This window comes from Macaca mulatta, chromosome 10 (genome assembly GCF_049350105.2).
Source record: "Macaca mulatta isolate MMU2019108-1 chromosome 10, T2T-MMU8v2.0, whole genome shotgun sequence".
Classification (NCBI taxonomy): Eukaryota; Metazoa; Chordata; class Mammalia; order Primates; family Cercopithecidae; genus Macaca; species Macaca mulatta.
This window is the reverse complement of record NC_133415.1, coordinates 22,289,193-22,314,627: the sequence shown is the minus strand read 5'-3', so window position 1 is coordinate 22,314,627 and position 25,435 is coordinate 22,289,193. Positions and strand designations below refer to the sequence as shown.

General features: G+C 52.9%; 2 protein-coding genes and 1 long non-coding RNA gene across 35 annotated transcripts in view; 1 reads left to right on the top strand and 2 right to left on the bottom strand.

Annotated features, from left to right (window-relative positions):
- Nucleotides 1-16,821, top strand: part of EMID1 (EMI domain containing 1) — a 53,138-nt gene extending 36,317 nt beyond the window's left edge. For 6 of the 27 annotated variants that reach the window (XM_077950223.1, XM_077950217.1, XM_077950219.1 and 3 more), the window contains 3 exons: nt 850-894; nt 12,512-12,596; nt 16,031-16,821. In XM_077950223.1, coding sequence (XP_077806349.1) covers nt 850-894; nt 12,512-12,596; nt 16,031-16,158 — 258 coding nt within the window. In that variant the 3' untranslated portion in view covers nt 16,159-16,821. Of the gene's footprint in view, nt 1-849; nt 895-12,511; nt 12,597-13,567; nt 13,659-16,030 lie in introns of all 27 variants that reach the window. The other 21 variants (XM_077950216.1, XM_077950218.1, XM_077950221.1 and 18 more) reach the window with 9 other exon arrangements.
- LOC144331853 (uncharacterized) lies at nt 11,650-13,864 on the bottom strand. Its single transcript, XR_013399415.1, has 2 exons — nt 13,541-13,864; nt 11,650-12,425 (listed from the first exon to the last, which is right to left on the bottom strand). It is a non-coding gene; the product is annotated as an uncharacterized LOC144331853 (long non-coding RNA).
- A 256-nt stretch (nt 16,822-17,077) lies between the features above and the next one.
- RHBDD3 (rhomboid domain containing 3) lies at nt 17,078-25,348 on the bottom strand. 7 transcript variants are annotated; one of them, XM_077948766.1, is made up of 10 exons: nt 24,933-25,118; nt 24,611-24,763; nt 23,817-24,011; nt 23,431-23,580; nt 23,054-23,109; nt 22,672-22,861; nt 21,175-21,558; nt 17,921-18,083; nt 17,548-17,835; nt 17,098-17,459 (listed from the first exon to the last, which is right to left on the bottom strand). In XM_077948766.1, the coding sequence occupies exons 6-10, from the start codon at nt 22,817-22,819 to the stop codon at nt 17,282-17,284; spliced, it is 1,161 nt and encodes a 386-aa protein (XP_077804892.1). In that variant the 5' UTR covers nt 22,820-22,861; nt 23,054-23,109; nt 23,431-23,580; nt 23,817-24,011; nt 24,611-24,763; nt 24,933-25,118; the 3' UTR covers nt 17,098-17,281. The 7 variants fall into 7 exon arrangements, with proteins under 7 accessions (NP_001181231.1, XP_077804892.1, XP_028683201.2 ...); XM_028827368.2 differs by lacking the exon at nt 23,054-23,109; XM_077948765.1 differs by lacking the exon at nt 23,054-23,109 and having other exon boundaries at nt 17,548-17,688.
- Nucleotides 25,349-25,435: the final 87 nt, after the last annotated feature.

Sequence of the window (25,435 nt, the reverse complement as noted above, 5' to 3'; positions counted from 1 at the left end):
GTAATATGTTGAAAAGACTTTAAATTCTGTTAGCATCTCCTGAAGAGTATTGAGTTTTATTCTAGAACAGTTAAATTATTGATGGGTCATCTTGCTCTTTTAGAGGCTAACTTGTAGGCTTTATCAGAGAGAATCTCTAGTTTTGCTCTTAGTCCTAGGAAAAATCCCTTAATCCTGAGATAGAGTCTTTATTCCTAAGCCATGGCGGTTCTGGAGTTTCATTGGAAAGCTTTAGGTGTTCACAAGCACCTCTAACTTGGTTGGACTTGAACTCAAAACTCTGTCTCCTACTTGGTGGGCAATTTTTGGCAATTTTAGTCAGTTCTACCAATCTGTTGGTTCTCCCCCACTGGGCTCCTTAGAGTGTTGTCCTGTGATAGGGCAATCCAGGGACCATCCAAGTGTTAGAAAGGAACATTTACACAGATTTAGTTCCCGCACTTGTGGCTCCCTGCTTCCCAGTATTTCTCATCAATTGCTTGCTTCTCTGGCAACCTCAACCTCTGACTCCTCAGGCCAATAAAACTGAAACTTTCTGCTTAAGCTCTGTTTTGCCAGGCTGATAGGGCTGGGGTGCACCCTCTAAGGAAAAGGTGTAAGTATATGGATTTTACCCAGTGCTATTCCCTTATTTTAAGGGTTGAATATTCTCCAGTTTCTGGCTGCTTTTTATTACTTTTTGTTGCCTTCAAGAAGTTCGTTTTTGCTTTGTATCCAATACGAGCTACTTTCTGTCTGTTTCACTAAGTTTTTCTCCCTCTCCCCTCTCTTTTTCCTCCCTCTTTTTTTTCCCCTCCCTTTCTGTCTCCTTCCCTTCCTCACTGCTGCTATCTCTTTCTCCCCTTGTAGGGGGAACCTGGCCCCAAGGGAGACCCTGGTGAGAAGAGCCACTGGGTAAGCTCTGGTCTGGCATTGGCCTCTTCCTGCCTTCTCAGCCCTAGGTGCTCAAGAGAGTATTCCCTCCCCAGGAGGCCCTGGGAGTGGGAGCACCCCATCCACATCCCCACTACAGCCTGGTCTCCCAGGCAGAAGCCTTGGCAATTCTCAGCCTCAACTCCCTCCCCTATCTTGTTGCTCCCAACCGGGCAGGGCCAGCCCCATCAGCAGACCCCATGCCTTCTGTCTCAGTCTCTGTCCCTGTCTCCACCTTCCCTCTGTGGCCTTTCCAGGCCAGGGTGGCTCTGCCTGTTCCTCCTGGGTGGATTGGGCTGACCCAGGCTAGACTGCATCCCCTGCCTCCATAGCCGCTTCCCAGCAATGGCTTGGCTTGCTCCCTTGTCTGCAGAACAAAGGGAAGAACGAAGACAATATCTACACAGGAGCATGGGATAGGGGACCTAGGAAAGGGGCCTAGAAATGACGAGGTACATGGGAGCCACGTGGTAAAAGGGATGGGGAACTAGATACCACCATACACATTGGAAATGCACAAAGCCTGTGAAGAGACTCCTTGAAACTGCTATGTACACGTTTAACGTGGTTAATGAGGCCAGGTGACCTAGACTTCTCTATACTTAAAGGACCTATAGTTTACACAAGGTCCTAGACACCATCACATACATAGGAGACCCATGATGGATGAGAAGAGAAGCCTAGAAACTCTCACATATACAGGAGACAGAGTAAATGAGAAGGGGGACAAGAAGGGGGAACTAGAAACCACATACCCCAAAATCTCATGATTAATGTGGGGTCCTAGAAACCTTCACAATCGTCCGGGGTGCGGTGGGTCATGCCTGTAATCCCAGTACTCTGGGAGGCTGAGGCAGGTGGATCACTTGAGGTCAGGAGTTCGAGACCAGCCTGGCCAATGTGGCAAAACCCCCATCTCTAAAATACAAAAAAAAAAAATACAAAAATACAAAATACAAAATCAGCCTAAAAGTTTTGGGCTAAAAATACAAAAATTAGCTGGACGTGGTGGTGAGCACCTGTAGTCCTAGCTATTCAGGAGGCTGAGGCAGGGGAATCACTTGAACCCAGGAGGCAGAGGTTGCAGTGAGCTGAGATCGTGCCACTGCACTCTGGCCTGGGCGACAGAGAGAGACTCTGTCTCAAAAAAAAAAAAAAAAGAGGCCGGGCGCAGTGGCTTAAGCCTGTAATCCCAGCACTTTGGGAGGCCGAGACGGGCGGATCACGAGGTCAGGAGATCGAAACCATCCTGGCTAACACGGTGAAACCCCGTCTCTATTAAGAAATACAAAAAACTAGCCGGGCGAGGTGGCGGGCGCCTGTAGTCCCAGCTACTCGGGAGGCTGAGGCCGGAGAATGGCGTGAACCCGGGAGGCGGAGCTTGCAGTGAGCTGAGATCCGGCCACTACACTCCAGCCTGGGCGACAGAGCGAGACTCCGTCTCAAAAAAAAAAAAAAAAAGAAAAAAGAAAAGAAAGTAGAAACCTTCACAATCATTGGAGATCATTTCAGGGAAGGGATTTTCAGGTCAGGACCTAGAAATCTACTCACCCAAGAGAAGTGGGAGAAAGATGAGGACCCTAAAACACACCATACCCAAAAGCCCCATGACACAGGCATCTGGAAGCCATCACTGACAGGGGAGACATCTAGAAAATGGACAGAGTGGAGGCAGGCACTCCTTCAGAAGAGAGAGACAACTAGGAAGCTCTTTTTGGGGGGTGGTATTGTGACTCCCCCTCCACATGCAGTCTGGATGGGACACCCTACTTCCTGGCAGTCGCAAGTTAGTGAGGACGTGGGTGGCACCCCGTGCCTGCCTTGCCCTCTCAGTTCTTGATTGTGGGGTCAGTGATGGATACAGCCGTGGGAGCCCCCTACCCTGCACGAGTCTTCCCCTGTGCTGCCTATGACTTCTGGGGACCTGCTACCTCTCCAGTTAGCCTCTCCTGGCCCCTGCTGCCCTGAATCTCCTCCTACCCCATGCCCATCCTCCGTAGCTCCAGAGCCTCTTAAAACTGCCAGTATGGGCATGAGCTGAGCTGGGGTCAGGTAGACCCATGCGTGCCTGACCCTCTGCCTCCCCTAGGCTACTTGCTGGCCTCTCCCAGAGGCCGTTGGTCTGAGAACACATTTACCACCCAGCCCAGGAGGGATGGGAGAGATTGGGCAGTCCCTTCCCTTCATGAGAACCCCCGGCAAGATGCCCTGGCCACCCTAGACCAGTCCTTGAACCCAGAACCACCTGTGGGCTCCCCACAAGAGGTAGCAGGGCCCCTGCCCACCCACCTTCCTGCCCCTCTTCTACCTGCATTTCTGCCCCTGCTTGCTGCTTGCCTGGGAGGGGACCTGCTGGGCTGGGGGTTGCATGAGGCTTTGGGGGCTGGGGGAACAGCTCTGTTGGGGACAGGTGGGAATGAGGTTCAGTGCTGGCAAGGTCCCGGAGGGCTCCTATGTACACTTCACCAACCAACTCCCTTAGTGCAGCGTGCAGACGGGCATTCTGGCTGTGGCCCGGCAGTGACGCCTGGTGGTCATGATCGTGCACTGCAGGAACTGGAATGACTACTCTGGGCCTGCCCACCTGGATTGAAGCTCTTACCCCTTATTCAGACAGGGAAACTGAGGCCCGACTCTGCAGAGAGAATCCTTGGCAGAGCGGGAACTGGAGCCCTGACTTTTAAGCTCCTAGGTCCAGAGAACCAGCTACCATTCCCCAAGCATCTCCTCCATGGGCACCAGACCTGGGGCTGGGCACTGTGGACACAGATGCAATTCAGACACAGTCCCCACCCTCAGGGTGGTGACAGTGAGGTGGGGTGAAAAAGACCTATAATCAGCAGCTACAGGACTGTCAACTTTATAAACACTTCACACTTTAGCATCCTCCCGGAGGAGCCAGGTGAAGCCTGAAAGGTGCATTAACCAGGCACGGGGTGTCCAGGCAGAGGCGGGGGTACAACAGGTGCATAGCCCCTGTGGCAAGAGGGAGCCTTGGATATTTGAGGAGCTGAAAATACTTGGAGTGGCATTGTGACAGGCAGAGAGTGGAACAGAGGCCAAAGGTAGGAGGCCACATTCAGGAATTTGGGCTTTGTTCTAGGGCAGTGGGGAGGCATTGAAGGCTCGAGAAGCAGGGGAATGATGTGGTCAGGTTTTTTTTTATTTATTTGCAAAAATCCCCCCGGTTGCCTTGGCAAATGGATGGGAAAAGCAGAAGACAGTAGGTAGGGAGCTGTTGTGGTCATCCTGGTGAGAGTCTGAGCCGGGCAGGGGGTGGGAGCCAGTGAGGACAGACAGCCATCGATGGAGCAAAAAGACACTTGTGTGCTGGTTTGGCTGCAAAAGGGAGTGAGGAGTCAAGGGAGACTTCAAATAGCAAAAGAGAACCAGGAGAAGCAAGCAGGCTGAGTTTTGTCTGTGAACCAACGAGAGGAGTCTGTGTTACAGCCAAGTAGGGGCGTCCAGCAGGCCCAGACACTTAGATCTGAAGTGCAGAGGGCAGGCCAGGCTGGAGGAGACTGGCTTGTCATCAATGCAAACATCAGGCCATCTGTCTGAGGGAGTTCCAAACAATGGATTTTAAAAACACTTATGCCCAGATTTTTCTTTTTATTTTTATGTTTTGAAAAAATACAGACAAGATCTCACTGTGTTTCCCAGGCTGGTCTCAAACTCCTGGCCTCAAGTGATCCTCCTACCTCAGCCTCCCACAGTGTTGGGATTACAGGTGTGAGCCACTGCACCTGGCCTCCCCAGTATTTTTATTTTTTTATTTTTATTTTATTTTTTTTCCTTTTTTATTGAGACAGAGTCTCTCTCTATCACTCAGGCTGGAGTGCAACAGCTCGATCTCAACTCACTGCAGCCTCTGCCTCCTGGGTTCAAGCAATTCTCATGCTTCAGCCACCTGAGTAGTTGGGATTCTGTAGCCACTCCTGGCTAATTTTTGTATTTTTAGTAGAGATGGGGTTGTACCATGTTGGCCAGGCTGGTCTTGAACTCCTGGCCTCATGTGATCCACCCACCTCGGCCTCCCAAAGTGCTGGGATTACAGGTGTGAACCACTGAACCCAGCCATTTTGCATTTTGATATACAGAAAAGTTGGTACAATGAATGTCATTCTGCCCTTCCTGTAGATGGACCAATTATTGTTACAGCCATGTGCCACTTAATAATGGGGATATGTTCTGGGAAATATGTCATGAGATGATTTCATTGTGGCATGAGCATCATACAATATACGTACACAAACCTGGATGGGATAGCCTGCGGCACACCTCATCTGTGTGGTGTAGCCAATTGCTCCCAGGCTACAAACCTAAACAGCATGTTACTATGCTAAATATTACAGGCAACTGCAACACAATCGTAAGTATTATTTGTGTATCTAAACATAGAAAAGGTATAGTAAAAATACACTATAAAAGGTTTTTGGGGCCGGGCGCGGTGGCTCAAGCCTGTAATCCCAGCACTTTGGAAGGCCGAGACGGGCGGATCACAAGGTCAGGAGATCGAGACCATCCTGGCTAACACGGTGAAACCCCGTCTCTACTAAAAAATACAAAAAACTAGCTGGGCGTGGTGGCGGGCGCCTGTAGTCCCAGCTACTCGGGAGGCTGAGGCAGGAGAATGGCGTAAACCCGGGAGGCGGAGCTTGCTGTGAGCTGAGATCCGGCCACTGCACTCCAGCCTGGGCGACAGAGCGAGACTCCGTCTCAAAAAAAAAAAAAAAAAAAAAAAAAAAGGTTTTTGGGTTTTTTTGGGACAGTCTTCCTCTTTCGCCCAGGCTGGAGTGCAGTGGTTGATTTCAGCTCACTGCAACCTCCATCTCCCAGGTTCAAGCGATTCTCTTGCCTCAGCCTCCTGGGTAGCGGGAATTACAAGCATGAGCCACCACGCCCAGCTAATTTTTTGTATTTTTAGTAGAGATGGGGTTTCACCATGTGGGCTGGCCAGGCTGGTCTCGAACTCCTGACTTCAAGTGATCTGCCCGCCTCAGCCTCCCAAAGTGCTGGAATTATAGGCATGAGCCACCGTGCCTGGCCTTTTTTTTATTTTTTATTTTTGACTTTTTAAATGTTTTTGCTAAAACTAAGACATAAACACACACATTAGCCTAGGCCTACACAGGATCAGGATCATCAATATCACTGTCTCCATGTCCACCTCTTCTCCCACTGGAAGGTCTTCTGGGCAGTAACACACATGGAGCTGTCATCTCCTGTGATAACAATGCCTTTTCCTGGAATACCTCCTGAAGAACCTGCCTGAGGCTGTTTCACAGTTAACTGTTTTTTAAATAAGTAGAAGGAGTACACTCTATAATAACAATTTAAAGTATAGCATATGGCCAGGTGCAGTGGCTCACACCTATAATCCCAGCACTTTGGGAGGTCAAGGCAGGAGGATCACTTGAGCCCAGGAGTTCCAGACCAACCTAGGCAATGTAGTGAGACCTTGTCTGTACAAATAAAAAAATTAGCTGAGTGTGATGGCACGTGCCTGTGGTCCCAGGTACTTGGGAGGCTAAGGTGGGAGGATCGCTTGAGCTGGGGAGGTTGAGGCTGCAGTAAGATGAGATCATGCCACTGCACTCCAGCCTGGGCGACACAGCAAGACTCTGAAAAATAAATAAGTAAATAGGTAAAATATAGTAAATATTAGGCAATGGGAATTTTTCGGCTCCATTATAATCTTATGAGACCACCATGGAGATATGCGATCCATCACTGACTGAAACATCATTACGTGACATATGACTGTATTGAGCCACAATTGTTCTGTCATTCTCTCTTATATATTTATAGATCTTTTTTTCAAATTCATTTAAAAGTAAGCTGCAAAACCCAGCCACGTTTCCCCTAACATTGCAGCGTGCACCGTGAATGAACATGAACATTCTCCCACATAACCACAATACCATCGTCATACTTAAGAAAGCTAACATTGATTTAGCAAAATGATGCCATTTAATATGTGACTTACCTGTAAATTTTACCACTTGTCCCCGGATGCCTTTTTTTTTTTTTTTTTTTTTTTTTTTTTTGAGATGGAGTCTCTGTCACCCAGGCTGGAGTGCAGTGGCATGATCTCAGCTCACTACAACCTCCGCCTCGCAGGTTCAAGCCATTTTCCTACCTCCAACTCCTGAGTAACTGGGATTACAGGCGTGTGCCACCATGCCCGGCTAATTTTAGTATTTTTAGTAAAGACAGGGTTTCCCCATGTTGGCCAGGCTGATCTCGAACTCCTAACCTTAGGTGATCCACCCATCTCAGCCTCCCAAAGTGCTGGGATTACAGGCGTAAACCACCATGCCTGAACCCCAAAATACCTTTATTTATTTACTTATTTATTTATTTATGACACTGAGTTTCACTCTTGTCGCCCAGGCTGGAGTGCAATGGCACAATCTCTGCTCTCTGCAACCTCTGACTCCTGGGTTCAAGCGATTCTTCTGTCTCAGCCTCCCATGTAGCTGGGATTGCAGGTGCCTGCCACCATGCCCGGCTAATGTTTGTATTTTTAGTAGAGACGATGTTTCACCATGTTGGCCAGGCTGATCTCAAACTCCTGATCTCAGGTGATCCGCCTGCCTCAGCCTCCCAAAGTGCTGGGATTACAGGTGTGAGCCACCACACCTGGCCCCCAAAATGCCTTTTAAAGCTCTTTTTTTTTCAAAGTCCAAGATCTGGCTGGGCAAGGTGGCTCATGCCTATAATCCCAGCACTTTGGAAAGCCAAGGTAGGAGGCTCTTTTGAGCCCAAGAGTTTGAGACCATTTTGGGCAACATAGGGAGACACCTGTCTCTACAAAAAAATATATATATTTTTTTCCAATTAGCTGGGTGTGGTGGCACACACCTGTAGTCCCAGCTACTTGGGAGACTGAGACAGGAGGATCATCCGAGTCCTGAAAGTTAAGGCTACAGTGAGCCATGATCACACCACTGCACTCCAGCCTGGGCAACAGAGCAAGACCTTGTCTCAATCAATCAATCAGTCAAGTCTAAAATCTAATCAAGGTTTTCACACATTGCGTTTGGTTGCCACATTTCTAGTCTCTTTTGAAACAGGCCTCCTGCCTTTTTCATCTTCTCTTGACTTTGTCTTTGTGTGAATGTCCCACAATTTAAATTTGTCTGATTGTTTCTTCATGATGAGATGTAGGCTAAATACTCTTGGCAGGGGCACTTGTGGTGCCTTTTATTGTACCTCGTTAGGAGGCTCATGTCAGCTTGTCCCATTGTCCATGCCGGGAATGGCTTAATGGAGTATTTTTTTCATCTTTTTTTTTTTCCTTTGAGATAGAGTCTTGCTCTGTTGCCCAGGCTGGAGTGCAATGGCATGATCTCTGCTCACCGCAACCTCCGCCTCCTGGGTTCAAGCAATTCTCCTGCGTCAGCTTCCTGAGTAGCTGGGATTACAGGCATGTGCCACCACACCCAGCTAATTTTTGCATGTGTGTATATATGTATACACATATATATACGTATATATACACATACATATATACGTGTGTGTGTGTGTGTGTATATATGTATATATTTTTTTTTAGTAGAGACAGGGTTTTTCCACGTTGGCCAAGCTGGTCTTGAACTCCTGACCTCAGGTGATCTATCCACCTCGGCCTCCCAAAGTGCTGGGATTACAGGCGTGAGCCACCGTGCTCAGCCTGGAATTTTTTAAGATCATCTTTTTTTTTTTTTTTTTTTTTTTTTGAGACTGAGTCTGGCTCTGTCGCCCAGGCTGGAGTGCAGTGGCCGGATCTCAGCTCACAGCAAGCTCCGCCTCCCGGGTTTACGCCATTCTCCTGCCTCAGCCTCTGGAGTAGCTGGGACCACAGGCGCCCGCCACCTCGCCCGGCTAGTTTTTTGTATTTTTTAGTAGAGACGGGGTTTCACCGTGTTAGCCAGAATGGTCTCGATCTCCTGACCTTGTGATCCACCCGTCTCGGCCTCCCAAAGTGCTGGGATTACAGGCTTGAGCCACCGCGCCCGGCTAAGATCATCTTTTTTTATTTTTTATTTTTTGAGATAGGGTCTTGCTGTGTTGCCCAGGCTGGAGTACAGTGGCGTGATCATGGCTCACTGCAGCCTCCACCTCAGGGGCCCAAGCCACCCTCCCACCTCAGCCTCCCAAAGTACTGGAATTACAAGTACACACCACCACGCCTGGCTAATTTTTTAATTTTTTCTTTTTTTAAGACAGGGTTTCTGTCGCCCTGGCCAGAGTGCAGTGGTACAATCTCGGCCCAATGCAGCCTCAGCCTCCTGGGCATCAATCCTCCCACCTCAGCCTCCCAAGTAGCCGGGACTACAGGCACACACCACCATGCCTGGCTAATTTTTGTATTTTTAGTAGAGATGGGATTTCGCCATGTTGGCTAGGCTGGTCTGTAACTCCTGAGCTCAAGCAGTCCACCCACCTCAGCCTCCCAGAGTGCTGGGATTACAGACATGAGCCACTGTATTGGGCCTTTTTTTTTTTTTTTTTTTTTGAGATGGGGTCTCACTATGTTGCCCTGGCTGGGCTCAAGTGATCCTCCCACCTTGGCTTCTTAAAGTGTCAGAATTAAGGTGTGAGCCACCATGCCAGGCCCCCCAGCTTTTTTTGAGACATGATCTTGCTCTGTCACCTATCCTGGAGTGCAGTGGCACAATCATAGCTCACTGTAGCCTCAAACTCTTGTGCTCAAGTGAACCTCCCACCTCAGCCTCCACAGTAGCTAGAAGTACAGGTGTGCGCCACCACACCCAACTAATATTTTTTCTTTCTTTCTTTCTTTTTTTTTTTTTTTTTTTTTGAGATGGATACTCCCTCCGTCACCCAGGCTGGAGTACAGTGGTGTGATCTCAGCTCACTGCAACCTCTGCCTCCTGGGTTCAAGTGATTCTCCTGCCTCAGCCTCCCAAGTAGCTGGGACTATAGGTGCACGCCACCATGCTCAGCTAATTTTTGTATTTTTAGTGGAGATGGGGTTTCACCATGTTGGCCAGGCTGCACTAGAACTCCTGACCTCAAGTGATACACCCACCTTGGCCTCCCAAAGTGTCACTAGGTGCTGGGATTACATGACAGCCACCGTGCCCACCCAAATTTTTTAATTTTTTGTAGATATGGGGTCTTGCTATGTTCCCCAGACTGGTCTCAAACTCTTAGCCTTGAGTGATCCTGCCACTTTGGTCTCCCAAAGCACTGAAATTACACGTGTAAGCCACTGTGCCCAGTGAAGGTCATTCATTTTTAGATCCTGCCCCTGCAATACTCAAAGGGGGATTACTTTGGCGTGCAGCCCGTGGTGACCCTGGGACCCCCAGGCTGAAATGGCCATTCAGCAGCCTGAGGGTCGCCCAATCCATGTGATGTGGACAGGACAGCTGGATCACAAGGGTCGGCCCCAGCGAGCAGGCTCATGATGGACATATTGAGAGACTTCTCAGTTGTTTCGATGGTTTTGTGAGAAGCAACAACCTTAAAGGGTTGGCTTGTAATTATACAATTATACATATTGTCCATCCCTTCACTTATCTGTACTGAGTAAAGGACACCAAGAGAGATTTCCAGATGTCATCAGGGCTGGGATAGTTCTATTAGTCATCCTGGCATGCTGCTGGAATTGAGAGATCTACATTCTGGAAATAGCTTTGTTTCTGGACTAGGAAAGAGGAAGGAATGAGGGAGTATGGAGTGTTGTCAAGACTGTGGACTGTATGCTGGGGAAGGAAAGGATGCAGATGGGGAGGAAGCGATGAGGTCTCTGGCATGAGCCCTGGGTAGCAGCTGGCACCACTTGGGGAGTGGGGAGCCCCAGAGCTGGTGGCCTTGGAGGAGGGGCTTTGTGAGCCCAGTGCCAGGGTTCTGGGAGCCAGAGACAGGGAGAAGCAGACCTGTACTGCTAAGAGGAGAGGGCTGGGCTGAGGGCGACGCATCAGGATGTGCCAGAATGTGGACCTGGCATAGTCTAAGCCCTGGGAGAGGTGAGCACTGTTTTCCAGGCAGGGAGTTCAAAGCGTGAATTGCTGGGGAAGAGACAGAGGCCTGAGCCTCAGGTTTGTCAGCATTTAAGCGCAAGTTCTCCAAAAGCAGTGTAACTCAAACGTTGTCTAATTTTATTGACACACTGATGGTCCCCAACTTATGATGGTTCAAATTACAATTTTTCAACTTTACAGTTGTGCAAAAGCAATATAGGCTTTCAGTATATTCCTCATTACTTCCAAATAAGCACATCGTAAGTTGAAAATATTGTATGTCAAAATGCACTTTTTTGGCCAGGGATGGTGGCTTACGCCTGTAATCCCAACACTTTGGGAAGCTGAGATAGAAGGATCACTTGAGGCCAGGAAATCGAGACCAGCCTGGGCAACGTAGCAAGACCCTTGTCTCTTAAAAAAAAATCTTACTGGCTGGGCACAGTGGCTCATGCCTGTAATCCCAGCACTTTGGGAGGCCATGGCGGGCGAATCACCTGAGGCCGAGTTCCAGACCAGCCTGACCGACATGGAGAAACCCTGTCTCTACTGAAAATACAAATTTGCCGGGCGCGGTGGCTCACGCCTGTAATCCCAGCACTTTGGGAGGCCGAGGCGGGCGGATCACAAGGTCAGGAGATCGAGACCACGGTGAAACCCCGTCTCTACTAAAAATACAAAAAATTAGCCGGGCGCGGTTGTGGGCGCCTGTAGTCCCAGCTACTCGGGAGGCTGAGGCAGGAGAATGGCGTGAACCCGGGAGGCGGAGCTTGCAGTGAGCCGAGATCGCGCCACTGCACTCCAGCCTGGGCGACAGAGCGAGACCCCGTCTCAAAAAAAAAAAAAAAAAAAAAGAAAATACAAATTTAGCCGGGCGTGGTAGGGCATGAGCTACTCTGGAGGCTGAGGCAGGAGAATCGCTTGAACCTGGGAGGTGGAGGTTGTGGTGAGCCGAGATCGTGCCATTTCTCTCCAGCCTGGGAAACAAGAGCGAAACTCCGTCTCAAAGATGCGGTTTTGACTTACGATATTTTCAACTTACACTGGGTTTATCTGGATGAAACGCCATTGCAAGTCAAGGAACATCCATATATTCATTTGGGCATAAGTGAAAATACTGGTAACTAGCCTAAGCTCACTGATCAGAGTAATTAGGGTGAGGCTAATGTAGTGATTTACAGCAAAAAGAATGTGAAGTAAATAAACATATAGGTGACCAAGGAATATAGTCATGCAGGTGTTGGGAGAGCAACTGGTGCTGAGTGACAGACATTAGAAGACAGGAGGACTCCCAGCAGCCTCTGGGGTGGCCGTTCTGCCCCTGAAGATTGGCTCGCCCCACCTTCAGCGCAGCAGGATTTGCGGCAGTGTAGGAGAGCAGCCAGCTGGGATCCAACGGGACCTTCTGGGAGGTCCCGCAGGGGTTGCTTCCTTCCGCCTGCCTTGTTGTCCCCCTCCTGTCCTCAACCGGTCTTGTTCTGGCTGTCCATGGACCCTGGGCTGTGGCAGGTAGTGTGGGGGCTGCAGGTGCATGTCCTGGGTGGGGCATGGGCCACTGACGGGCTTTGCGGGGTCCCCTCCCCTGCCCCCTTCACGGCTGCATCTGTCTCTTTCCTCCACAGGGGGAGGGGTTGCACCAACTACGCGAGGCTTTGAAGATTTTAGCTGAGAGGGTTTTAATCTTGGAAACAATGATTGGGCTCTATGGTGAGTAGAGACAGACAGATGGACAGACGGTCCAGCCCCTGCCTGCCAGCCTTCCCCAAGCCCTTCTGGGGTGGAACTGGCCTGAGCCCAGTCATGAGACTGGAGAAGGTGCCTGTCCCAGGCAAGCATGGACCTGAGAGACCACAACCACCCATCCCTCAATGACTGGTTCCCTCCTCCATGGGTGCAGGGGTACCCTAGAAACCCAGGCCCTACTGCTGTGGTCAGACCTGGGCCTCTAGGCATTATGGGTAATGTGGTTTCTAGGCCTGCAGGGAACCAGAGATAACAGATTTCAAGTTTGGAAGAAATTATGGGCAATGGAACCAAACTCCAGTCTAGCAGTGGGATTATGGGTAACAGAGCCAGACTCCTGCAGTGCAAGGGATCATGGGTAACCAAATCACAGCTCAGGGCAACAGGATTACAGGTAATGGATCCAGACTCTAGTCAGCCTTCAGCTCTAGAGAAATCATGGGTAACAGAGTCAGGCCCGCAGGACAATAGGTCGTGGAGCAAGACTCCAGAAGGGCAGGGGACTGTGGGTGACAGAGCCAGGCTAAGGCCCCAGGGGACTCTGGGTAATGCACTACCTACCAGTTCTGACCTTCCTCTCCCATAATCCCCCAGAGGCTCTCACAAGGCAGACCCTCCTGGCCTCAGGTGTCCCCTTTGCAGTTTTCCCCTTGGTCCTCCTAACGTGTTCTATTGGTCCCTTTAGGGGGCTAAGAGAGCCAGGCTCTCACCCCAAGCATTCACCCAGAAACTCCCCACCCATGTGGTTACTTGAGGATCCAGGCCAGCCTGTCCCCACCATAGGAGGGGAGACTGAAGTCTCAGTACTGAGACTCACTCCCAGGCTCCTGCCCTGATGGCAGCTGGCAGTGCCCTCCCACCCTCCCAGCTTGGCTTCCCAGCCCAGCCCTCAGAGGCCAGACTCGCACCGTCTGCTCTTCTCCATCTCCCATCAGGCTCCTAGCTTACAGAGCTTCCTGCAGCAGCAGGCTCAGCTGGAGCTCCTGGCCAGACGGGTCACCCTGCTGGAAGCCATCATCTGGCCAGGTAATGGCAGGGCGGGCAGGCAGGGGCAGCCTCTTCCAGGAAGGGCCTGGGCATGCAGAAGGTGCCTTCCAATGCTCGGCCCAGGCCAGCGGACACTCATTCTTCATCCAGCCAGCCAGCCAGCAGATGGTGCCTGGCAGAGAGAAGGCTCTGGTCACTCGAGTGAATGAATACCTGCTCTGTGCCAGGCACCTTATTGGGACAGGCTCCACAAGATAAGACAGACATAGTCCTGCCCTCGAGGAGTGTAGGGTGCTGGGGGCGCTCAGGAGAACCCTGACACTGGTAGAGAAACCCAAGGTGAGGTACACTGCAGGGAAGGGAGTACAGGCAGCCATGGGAATACAGAAGTGCCTCTGACCTGGCCCAGAGGAGGTTGGAGGGGGTTGAGGGAGGTCTTCCTGGAGGGTGATATCTAAGTGGAGACCTGAAGGGCAAGGATCTGGGGAGAGTGAACAGGCAGAGAAACAGCATGAGCGAAGGCCAAGAGACCAGAAGGAGCCTAGAAGCGACAGAATCTGGCAGGGCCTAGATCGAGAAGGTCCTAGAAGGCAGGATGGGGTAGCACAGGAGTTGGTTAGACACCAGTGGGTGGTACCCCGCCTTGCGTCTGGCTCCTGGGAATGAAGCTGAGGTCTTTCCTCATGAAACTGGAGCCTGTGGCTGGCCCTGAAGAAAGGAAGGGATTGGCTGCCTGATGGTCTGAGCTCTGTTCCTCACCTGCCCTGCCACACCATCTCACAGCCCATCTCACAACAGTGCACAGAGGCCTCCACATCATGTCCAACCTCGCATCTATTTTAAAGACTGAGAGGCTGGGCGCAGTGGCTCACGCTTGTAGACCCAGATGGGGTTCCTGTTTAGGTTATAATCAATAATTATAATAGTATCAGCTGCCACGTGTCTGGCCCACCTGGGCTGGATAGATCATCTCCAGTCTCTTAGAGTAGTAAGCCTGCTAGGTGAGCGATGCCATGGCCATTTTACAGATGAAGAAACAGAGGCTCGGAGGCTCTTGTGACTGCTTCAGGGTCACAGGAATGGGAATGGTCAGGCTAGGGGTCCACCCCAGGTCTCTCCTCTAACATGCTGGCCCTTTGGGCTTCACCAGCAAAAGTTTGCTGACTCTGCCACTCATCTAGGGCCCCAAATTTGATTGTGACAAACTCACAGGGACCAGACCTGCAGGAGACCTGGGTGGAAGCGACACCAACCTAGTAACCATAATAATCCAGCATTTCCTGTGAAAACCACTTTCCAGTCCTGGTCATGGTAAACACATGTATCACAAGGGTGTAAAAACGGGACTATTTATCCCCACGTTCCAGATGACACTCAGAGGTTCTGCGACTTGTCCAAGGCCACATAACTGCCAGAATAGGACCAGTACATGATCCTAGCTGGCACTGGGGCCAGTGCTCTGTGCCGTTCCCCTCCCATGCTCCTTGAGTTAAGGCATGGAATGTCCCTTTCAGTGACCACATATGCCTGTCTGCTCCAAGAGCCCTCATCTCAACCCAGAGGTGTACGGGTGGCTGGGCCACACAGGGTCAGGGCACAGTCATGATTACGAGGGGATAGCCCACTCCCTAGCAGTGCCCTCAATGGGAACCTGGTGTTCACCAGAACCCAAGTATCTGTCCTATGGAGGCTTAGCCGAGTCCTCCCCCATGGCCCTCTCCTCCCTGAGTGTCCATCTCCCCCTAGAAAAACAGCCTATTCTGACCTGCCTGGCCTGCTCATTTTACTTCGGGAAGGGCTGAGATGATAGTCACAGAAGGCTTCCTGGAGGAGATAGCTCCTACCCTTGGTTTTGAAAGATGAGTAGTTTTCCGGTTCCGTCCGGAACTGCCCTGTTTTAGCAATGAGACGACTGAGACCCTGATAGAGGTCCAGCTCACCCAAGACTGCACAGTAGGTCAGTGGCAGAGCCTGGCCTCCTAAGCCCTTCCCCCCAACTGGTGGCCTAGCCCAAGTCTGTTCCCTAGCCTCAGTTTACCCAGCTACCACATAGGGATGATTCAGGGCACACCTCCACCCCAAAATGAATCGAAAAAAGAAGCAGCCTTTACGTGAAGCATTCACGGCATGCTAAACACTTCCTAAAGGCGGCGGGTGTGGTTAACCCCACTTGACAAAGCAGGAATCAAACAGAAGCGCTGAGTGCTCTCCTTGGGTTGGGGGGGCTGGTAAGTCCTGACAGACCCCAATCTGTAGACCCCCTTTCCCACAGCTCTGCAGCCAGATACCAGGGTGGATTATACCTGGCAGAGGGTGCCCAGTTCTGCCACCCCCTAGAGGGCCAAGGGGAGGTGGGTACCTCACATGAACCCCCCTGATGTGGCCTCTCTCCTTCTCCTTCCCTCCGGCAGAACCAGAGATGGGGTCTGGGGCAGGCCCTGCCGGCACAGGCACCCCCAGCCTCCTTCGGGGCAAGAGGGGCGGACATGCAGCCAACTACCGGATCGTGGCCCCCAGGAGCCGGGACGAAAGAGGCTGAGGGCGGTGGCGGCCCTTGGGGCAGACAAGGCCAGGCTTCCCCTCCTACCTGGACTCGGCCAGCTGCCTCCAGGGACCGCCCGTCCATATTTATTAATATCCTCAGGGTCCCTTCTGCCATCTAGGCCTTAGGGGTAAGCAGGTCTCAGTCCTGGCACCATACACATGTCTGAGGCTGAGCAGGGGCTGAGAGGAGAGGCTTGGGCCTCAGTTTCCCTCTGTGAAGTGGGGGGAGGCAGGCCTTCAAGGAGGGGTAGAGGTACAAGGCTTCGTCTCATCTGCTGTCTGAGTATCCAGGCCCAAAGGCACTGAGGGACACAGGAGGGCTCAGGAGTTGGGGCTTAGCACATGCAGGGATGACAGGGCAGGGAGCAGTCCTCCTCCCTCTCCTCCCCAACCAAACCTCGGGGAGCCCTCCTGTGCCCCTCCCTCCTTGTTGTCCAGTGCTGGGTTCCCCACCCCGAGGTCAAGCTGCCCAATCCTCTGACTGGATCACCAGGGGCTTCTTGCCTCATTTCTCCCCTCTGAGCCCCCAGGCCCTCCCACATCTCAGGTTGGGGATGGGGACATGGAGAAGGGGCTGCCTGCTCCCACAAATGCTTGTGACAGATGCCAGGAGGTAGATGTGTGCTGGCCAATAAAGGCCCCTACCTGATTCCCCGCAGCCTGGTCTCAGTGTGTGGTTAGATGGGGGCAGCTAGGAATGAGAATACGATGGGAGGAGAGCTGGAAATGGGTGGTGAAGAATGCTCTGTGTTGGAGGACAGAGCCTCCTGGAGGTACAGGCTACATGGTGCAGGGCCAGGAAGCCTGTGTCTCCGGACATCAGGGAACAGCTCTCCCACAACTGGTCATTCGTTTGGTGCTCGCTCATTCATTCATCCCCCTGATGCCAACACAGAAGAGTCAAACACAGCTGCTGCCTCCAAGGAGGTCCAGGTTGAAAAACAAACTGGTTTTTATTCTAAACACATACTAGGGCAGCATGCTGGCCTCTCCTGCCTCCAGAGGTGCCCCTGCTCCCCACTGTGGTCCTCAATAGACAGAGCAGGAGCTCAGGCTACCCACATGCAGCCCAGCCCTTAGTACCCAAGGGCCTGCCTGTGCCTCACTCTCTGCCTGGGCTAGGGAGGCCCAGGACCCTCGGAGTGGGCAGGCCCACCCTTTCCCTGGGTCACCAGGGTCTCAGTGCCCACTTGTCCTCCAACCAGCAGTGACACGGCACCCTCCACGCGGCCTGTGGCTGCCAGTGCCACCACCGCCTGCTCCGTGGGGAAGCCCATGCGCTCCAGCTGCTGCAGCCTGTGGGGGGTGGGGGGACAAGTGGGGAGTGTCAGGGCCACACCGGCCCCTACACGAGGGGACCCCCCCTCTGCCCACTCCACCTTACCGCAGAGAGGAGACAGAGGACTTGGACAGCCATGGTGCGCTCTGGGGCCCCTGGGCTGGCCCGTCAAGAAGTGAGGCCTGGATGCCCTCCTGCAGCATCTGCTCATCCAAGGCCGCCCACATCGGAGTCCCTGGGGAGAAGCTGGCCCCAGCCCAGTCCAGGCTGGCCTCTGAGGAGCCCTCCCAGGTGGGCTGCACAGGCCTCAGGCCTGGTGGGGACAGGGCTGAGCCTTCACGGTGGGACCAGAGGTCAGGGGAGGCTACATAAGGCGGTCCAGGGATGGGAGGCCTAGGGGAGTGGGAACAGAAGAGGGCCTGACTGCCAGCCCTGCCACAGTGCCCACCTGGGCTGGCATCCCCCCCATCACCCTCACCTCACTCCGGCAGGATGGGTGACAGGCAGCTCCACCAGGCTGCCCGGGGTGGGAAGGAGCCTCAGGGGCCAGCACCCCGCCAAGGTCCCGCACAAAATGCCCTCCTGCAGCGCCTGCAGCCGTCGCTCTGAGGGTTCCAGCCACCGGAAGGCCCCAGCTGCGTCTGTCTGCCCAGGGCAGGGCGGCCAGTCAAGGAAAACCAAAAGCAGCCAGGGGTGGGCCCACGCCACAGGCCAGGCCCCATGCCAAGTGTGCTGGCCACCGTTCCCTCCCATCTCCTCACTGTGGCCCAGCATGGAATAGCGTCACCCTGGTCAGCAGGAGAGGCTCAGAAAGGAAAAGGGATCTGCCTGAAACTACTCAGCCAGAGCCAGGTATGCCTTACCCCAAAGCCTGGGCTCACCCCTGACCCCCTCTGTTCCCAGAACCCTATGCACGTTTTCAGGTCTGTAACTCAAGGTCCACCCTTCCTGGAAGAAGTCCCATAGACACACCTGCTCTTGCCTTCAGACAGGCCTGGATAACTCCTGTCCCCAATCCAGGACAGGGGCCAGCCTGTTCTCTCCAGTGGCACTGTTTTCCCCGATAGGTATGAATCATCTTAGGGCTGGACGAAGTGGCTTACAGCTATATAATCCCACCACTTTGGGAGGCTGAGACGGGAGGATCACTTGAGGCCAGGAGTTCACGACCAGCCTGGGCAACATAGACCCTTTCTCTACAAAAAAATTTTAAAATTAGCTGAGACCACGTCCAGCTTGAGCCAACTGAGGTGGCTGAGGCAAGAGGATCGCTCGAGCCCAGGAGTTTGAGGCTGTAGTGAGCTATGACGGCGTCGCCACACTCCAGCTTGGGTGACAAAATGAGACCCTGTCTCTAAAAAATTAAAAAAAAAAAAAAAATCTCTCTCTCTCAGAAGCAGAACACCCAATAAATAGCACTGTGGCACTATTTATTTTTGAGACAGTCTCGCTTTGTCACGCAGGCTGACGTGCAGTGGTGAAATCTCAGCTCACTGCAACCTCCACCTCCGAGGTTCAAGGAATTCTCCTGCCTCAGCTTCCCGACAGGCACGTGCCATCACACCTGGCTAATTATTTTGTATTCTTTTTTTTTTTTTTTTTTTTTTTTTGAGACGGAGTCTCGCTCTGTCGCCCAGGCTGGAGTGCAGTGGCCGGATCTCAGCTCACTGCAAGCTCCGCCTCCCGGGTTCACGCCATTCTCCTGCCTCAGCCTCCCGAGTAGCTGGGACTACAGGCGCCCGCCACCGCGCCCGGCTAGTTTTTTGTATTTTTTAGTAGAGACGGGGTTTCACCGTGTTAGCCAGGATGGTCTCGATCTCCTGACCTCGTGATCCGCCCGTCTCGGCCTCCCAAAGTGCTGGGATTACAGGCGTGAGCCACCGCGCCCGGCTATTTTGTATTCTTAGTAGAGACAGGGTTTCACCATGTTGGCCAGGCTGGTCTCGAACTGCTGGTTTCAAGAAATCAGCTCACCTCAGCCTCCCAAAGTGCTAGGATTACAGGCGTGAGCCACTTCACCCAACCTCTAGCACCATTTATTAAAAAGAATATTCTTTTCCTCATTGAATCAACTTGGCACTGTTGTCAAAATAAATTGACTATACAGTAAATGTAACAGTTTATTTCTAGATCGTCAATTCTAGTCCATTGATCTGTATGTCTGTCCTGATGCCAGTACCACAATATCTTGATTATTATAATTCTGTACGGTTTTTTTTTTCTTTTTGGAGACAGAGTCTTACTCTGTTGCCCAGGCTGGAGTGCAGTGGTGCAGTCTCAGCTCACTGCAACCTCTGTCTCCCAGGTTCCAGTAATTCTCCTGCCTCAGCCTCCTGAACAGCTGGGATTACAGGCATGCACCACCACGCCTTGCTAATTTTTGTATTTTTAGTAGAGATGAGGTTTCACCATGTTGGCCAGGCTGGTCTTGAACTCCTGACCTCAAGTGATCTGTCTGTCTTGGCCTCCCAAAGTGCTGGGATTATAGGCGTGAGTCACTGCGCCCGGCCACTTTTGTAGTTTTAAGTTTTGAAATTGAAAAGTGTAAGTCTTCCAGGTTTGCTTTTCTTTTTCAAGATTATCTGAGGTATTCTGGGTTCTTACATTTCCATATTAATTTTAGGACCAGCTTGCTAATTTCTGCAACAACAAAAAAAGACAACTGAGATTTTGGTAAGAATTGTGTGGGATCTATAAATCAACTGGGTAGCATTAACATTTTAACAATATTAAGTATTGCAATCCATGAACATGAGATCTTTCCATTCACTTAGGCTTTTGTTTTTTTTGAGAGGGAGTCTTGCTGTCTGGCCCAGGCTGGAGTGCAGCAGCACTATCTTGGCTCACTGCAGGCTCTGCCTCCTGGATTCAAGCAATTCTCCTGCCTCAGTCTCCCAAGTAACTGGGACTACAGGCGCCTGCCACCACGCCCAGCTAATTTTTGTTTTTTGGGGTTTTCTTTGAGACTGGGGTCTCGCCCTGTCGCCCAGGCTGGAGTGCAGTGGCATGATCTCGACTCATTGCAGCTGCTGCCTCCCAGGTTCAAGCAATTCTCCTGCCTCAGTCTCCTAAGTAGCTGGGATTACAGGCGCATGCCACCACGCCCAGCTAATTTTTGTATTTTTAGTAGAGATGGGGTTTCACCACGTTGGCCAGGCTAGTCTCGAACTCCTGACCTTGTGATCCGCCCACCTTGGCCTCCCAGTGTTGGGATTACAGGCGTAAGGGGATTACACTGTGCCTGGCCTAAGTTTTTAATTTTTAGTAGAGATGGGGCTTCACCATGCTGGTCTCAAACTCCTGACCTCAAGTGATCTGCTCGCCTGGCCTCCCAAAGATCTGGGGTTACAGGCGTGAGCCACTGCACCTGGCCAGGCTTTTAATTTTTTAAACTTTTATTTTTTTGCTCAGAGTGGTTTGGCTATTCAGGGCCTTTTGTGGTTCCATATAAATTTTAGGATTATTTTTTCTATTTCTGTGAAGAATGGCATTGATATTACAGGGAGCCCACGGAGCCCTTTACATTGTAATTGGCACCTCCACCAGGCCATGACCCCCCCAGGTCCCAGCCCAGAGCATGTCCCAGAGGAAGACTTGGAGAAGCTCCTGGAATGTGTGTGCACGGCTCCTTGGTATTGCTTGGGACTTCACCCCTTTGTGCCACTTCCTTCCTAGGCACCCACCCACAGAACCCACACATCCCCACGGGCCCTGGGCTCAGGCAAAGGATACAGGCCAGGCCAGCAAGGAGGCCACAAAGGAGCTGCAGGAAGGGTGGCTCAGAGCTGAGCAGTGGAGTCAGGACAAGCAGCAGCCACGGTGGCAGCCATGGTGGCAGTGCCCCACGGGGCCGTTTAGGGTGGTGTACCTCCCCAGCCAGCATGGCCAGGTGGACAGGCATGTATCCACAGCTGCCGGCTGCACCGGACACCCCAAGGCCTGCCAGCAGTACTGCCAGCAGCCCAGAAACCAGGGCGAGCAGAGCTGAGGCATGCAGGAATCTCAACGTGCCCAGGTGGCACTCCTGCTGCCAGCCCAGAGTGGGCAGGAGCAGCAGGCTCAGGAGCAGGCCCGGCAGGGCCGTGTGGCCCAGGACATGGGTCAGCAGCCGGTGCACTGGGAGAGAGAAGGGGCTTATGTGCCAGGTTAGTGGCCCCAACATCCAAGGCTGTCCCAGGTGTGCTAGGTTGAAGGTTACCCTACACTAGGGCCACCTGCTGAGCCCACCTCCCCTCCCCAGGAGCCAGTCTGCCCACAGTCAGCCCTTCATCATTGGTGGACGGGACCAAGGACTTCCAAACACTGTGGCTATGCCTCTGTGGTATTAGACAGAACACACCGCACCTGCCACTCAGTCTTTGCACTGACAACCTGCAACTGAGCACTCACTATGTCCCAGACACCATGAAGGTACTCTGCTTCTGTATTTACTAAATCATACCTGGCTGAGAGCATGAGATGGCCTGCTTCAATCCTGGAGCTACCCCATTCCCTCAAGCTGTGTAACCCTGGTCAAATCACTTAACCTCTCTGAGCATCATTGGGGGTCCTCAAATACAAACTGGAGTTGTTATGATTGGGAAACAGGTGCTCAGCTAAGGTCCCTCCTCGAACCCCCAACACCTCCTCCTCCATCCTCATGCTTAGCTGAAAGTCTTAGTTGTTTTCTCTTTTTTTTTGAGACAAAGTCTCAGTCTATCACTCAGGCCAGAGTGCAGTGGCACAACTTCAACTCACTGCAACCTCCACTTCCCAGGTTCAAGTGATTCTCCTGCCTCAGCCTCCCGAGCAGCTGAGATTACAGGCACGTGCCACCACGCCCAACTAATTTTTGTATTTTTAGTAGAGAAAGGGTTTCACCATGTTGGTCAGGCTGGTCTCGAACTCCTGACCTCAAGTGATCCACCTGCCTCAGCCTCCCAAAGTGTTGGGATTACAGGCGTCAGCCACTGCGCTCAGCCTTAGTTCTTATTTCAAGGAAAAGCTGCCAGACCGGGAAACCATGAGAAAAGCACTCCTACCCACAGGTTCCAGCCCACCCTGCCAAATCCTCTGCCTCCCTTCTTGGCTGTGGATGTGCTGAGCATGCTCCTAAGGCCACACTTCCCCCGGGACACTGGGCCCCATCCCTGCTTGACCCCTGGAGGCCTTGTGCTGCTCCTGCCAACTGGGCCCAGGCCCTACAGCAAGTCTCCTGCTTCCTCCAAGGTCCACGTGGCTGGCCCTCACCCTGCCAGGGGTCCAGCAACAGCTCCGGCGCCAGGACCAGGCTGGGGCCGGCCCCCACCAGCCACAGGCTGCTCATCAGCAGCATCAGGACTGAGGAGGCGAGAGGCAGCGCCGGGGACAGTGGGCCATGGGAGCCCCTGGCATGCATAGCTTGGTTGAGGATGGTCAAGGGTGGTCCTAGGGCTGTGCGCTGGGGGTAAAAGAAAACAATAACAAGTCGTTATTGGAGGTTTTGTCTCACCAATACCCTCTCAAGCACCTTATCAACAGCCCTATTTTACAGAGGTGGAAACAGGCTGGAGAGGCAGGCCCAGCAGCTCGGCCATAGTGGAGCTCAGACCCTAACCCATGCACTCATAAGCCATCTTGCCATTCCACTCACCTCTGTTTAAGGACTGGCAGGGGACAGGCATAGAGACTCCTGAGTCCTGATGAGCCCTAAACTCCCAAAAAGAGGGGTTCAGCCCCTCACCCCCCTGGGCGAATTCAGGGCCATCTCTAGCCCGCTTCTGTCCTCCCCCTTCCCTCAGGCTACTACCTCCCTCCTTCCTCCCCTACCCTGTGCCCAGCCTTAATGCTCCAGATGGTTTCAGTTGCCCTTGACCCTGGAGTGGGGCCAGCCAATGGGCAAGCAGACCGGGGAAGGGTGGGGCAGAAGGGCAGGAGTCCCACACCTTGAGCCACACTAAGAGACCTGGGACTGAGACATCCCCTTTGAGGGTGAGCCCATCCACCATAAGCCTCCTCCTGCATCCTTACTGGCACAGCCCCTCTGGCCGTAGCTCCCCTTTCCACAGGAAGGGTCCAGTATGGGCTCCACCTCTTTCTGCTCCGTGTCCCAAGGCAAGTTTCCAACCTCATCTTTTTACAGATGAGCCTCATTTTACAGATGAGCCTCTCCCTTCTCATCTGTAAAATGGGAATTCAGAAATTCCTTTCCTCAGAGGATGATGAAATAAAAAGGAATAGGCTAAGGTAGGCCCTGGCCCACAACTCTTGCTCCATAAATCATAGCAATCCCCACTAATCATGGCGGGCGTTGGTAGCCACCAACTGGCCCATCGAGAAGGCCTCAATATGGAGGTGGCTGCTCCAGCCTAGCTGGTCCCAGCTTTGGCCCTCAAACATGGCCTTTCCCTGCTCACCAAAGCAAGGCCTTCTTCCCTGTGCTCTCCTCTTGCATCCAGCCTGTCCTCCAGGGCCTGTAGGTCCCTGGTCAAGCCTCTCTGTCCCAGGACTCCCACTGAGCTGATTCAGGGCAGGAAGCAGGATCCCAGAGAGACAAGAAGGCTGCCTAATTTGCTCCCCTGCCAAGCGCGTTCTCCACAGCTACCAGTTTCCTGCAGGAAAAATGTGGAAAGCTCCTCAGCCTGCATTGTCCTTCCCTCCATTTCGCCAGCAGGCAAACTCCTATTTTACTCTTGGAAGCCCAGCTCAAATATCCCTTCCCCTCCTCTGGCCCCCCAACATCAGGGATCTTATCCTTAGGAGCACAGCTTGACCAGTCTGTCTCCCTAGGCAGGTGGTCTGAGCTCATGGCTCCTCTGATCAAACCCCACCTTTCCCAGGGTATTCGCAGCACACAACCAGTGCTTTATATATGTTCACTGAAAAAAGGACACTAGCTTGACTCCTGGTCCTGCTGAGGGATTTGAAGGTGAACCCTGCCCTTCGTAGACCCGGGTATCCAGCTAGGGGGCTGGGGTTAGAGGTCCAGAGAGGTGGGCAGGGCCAGCCTTGCCTGGAGGCAGGGTTTGGGGCCAAGACACCCACCGTAAACCTCCTCCTGTATCCTCACCTCACAACCATTCCCCAGCTCTGGGCGCCTTAGCAAGGGTGAAAGGCTTGCCCGTGGACACTCGGAACTGGGACTTGAGCCCCCTCGACCTCACTTTCTTCAATCTATGAAACGGGCAGTGCACCACCAGGCCCTGCCTACCTTACTGGGAAGCCGGGAGGGCAGAATGGAAAGACAAGGACGAAGATTCTTCCGGGTGGCGGATAGAGTAGGGGGTCCCAGGATCTGTCTGGTTCGAACTCAGCTGGGGACTTTGCAAAGATACTCAATTTCCTTGGACCTCAGTTTCCCCTTCTGTAGAAACAAGGGTATTGGATGAGGGATGATTAAAGGGCGTGCTCCACCTCGACCGTTACCGGAGACGGGGTCTCGGGGCCAGAAACGGCGTTCGAGGCCTCCCACCTAGCCGACCGGCCTCGGGGCCCTTCCCCGCTGGCCCGGGCCACGCGTCCCGGGTACTCACTGCAGAGCGCGCCCAGCAACCCCGAAACGCCGGTCGGGGACCCGGGCTGGGAGTCGGGACTCTAGCTCCCGGGCGAGATCGGGGAACCCTGAATCCATTCCGCGCACACCCGGCCGCGTGACCCCGGCCGACCGGCTGGCGCGCCACCCATTCCCCGCGGCCCGCGGATTAGTCAGCAGTTGTTCTAGTCCGGGTCCCTTCCCCCAGCCCTCCCGCCGATCTCCGTCTGCCTGCAGGGCAGACTCTTCAGCGACGGTCCCTAGAGCCAGCGGACGGAACCATTCCAAACAACCTAGCCTCGTGAAGAGAGCCTCTCCGGTTTCACACTGAGACCCGCTCACCGGCGCTCTGGCCCCTTAGGTGCTATTTTGGCCCGAGTGTCACGTCGGGCGCTCTTTAGAGAGGATTGGGACAAGGGTTGCGCACGCGAAGAACGAGAAAGCGGTGGTTCATCCCTCCTGACCCCACCCCCGTGGCCTGGCCTGATGGTCGCGCCCGGGGTT

Bases quoted from the DNA above. Each gene is read 5' to 3' on its own strand.
- RHBDD3 (XM_028827368.2), bottom strand. From the start codon at position 23,580: ATGAGAAGGGAGAGGCTCATCTGTAAAATGAGGCTCATCTGTAAAAAG. The intron at 21,559-22,671 runs GTGAGGGCCAGC...TCTCTCTCCCAG, and splicing joins GTTGCTGGACCCCTGGCAGG to TGCACCGGCTGCTGACCCAT. The intron at 18,084-21,174 runs GTATCCTTTGCC...CTGGGCAGACAG, and splicing joins CCTCCTTGCTGGCCTGGCCT to ACGCAGCTGGGGCCTTCCGG.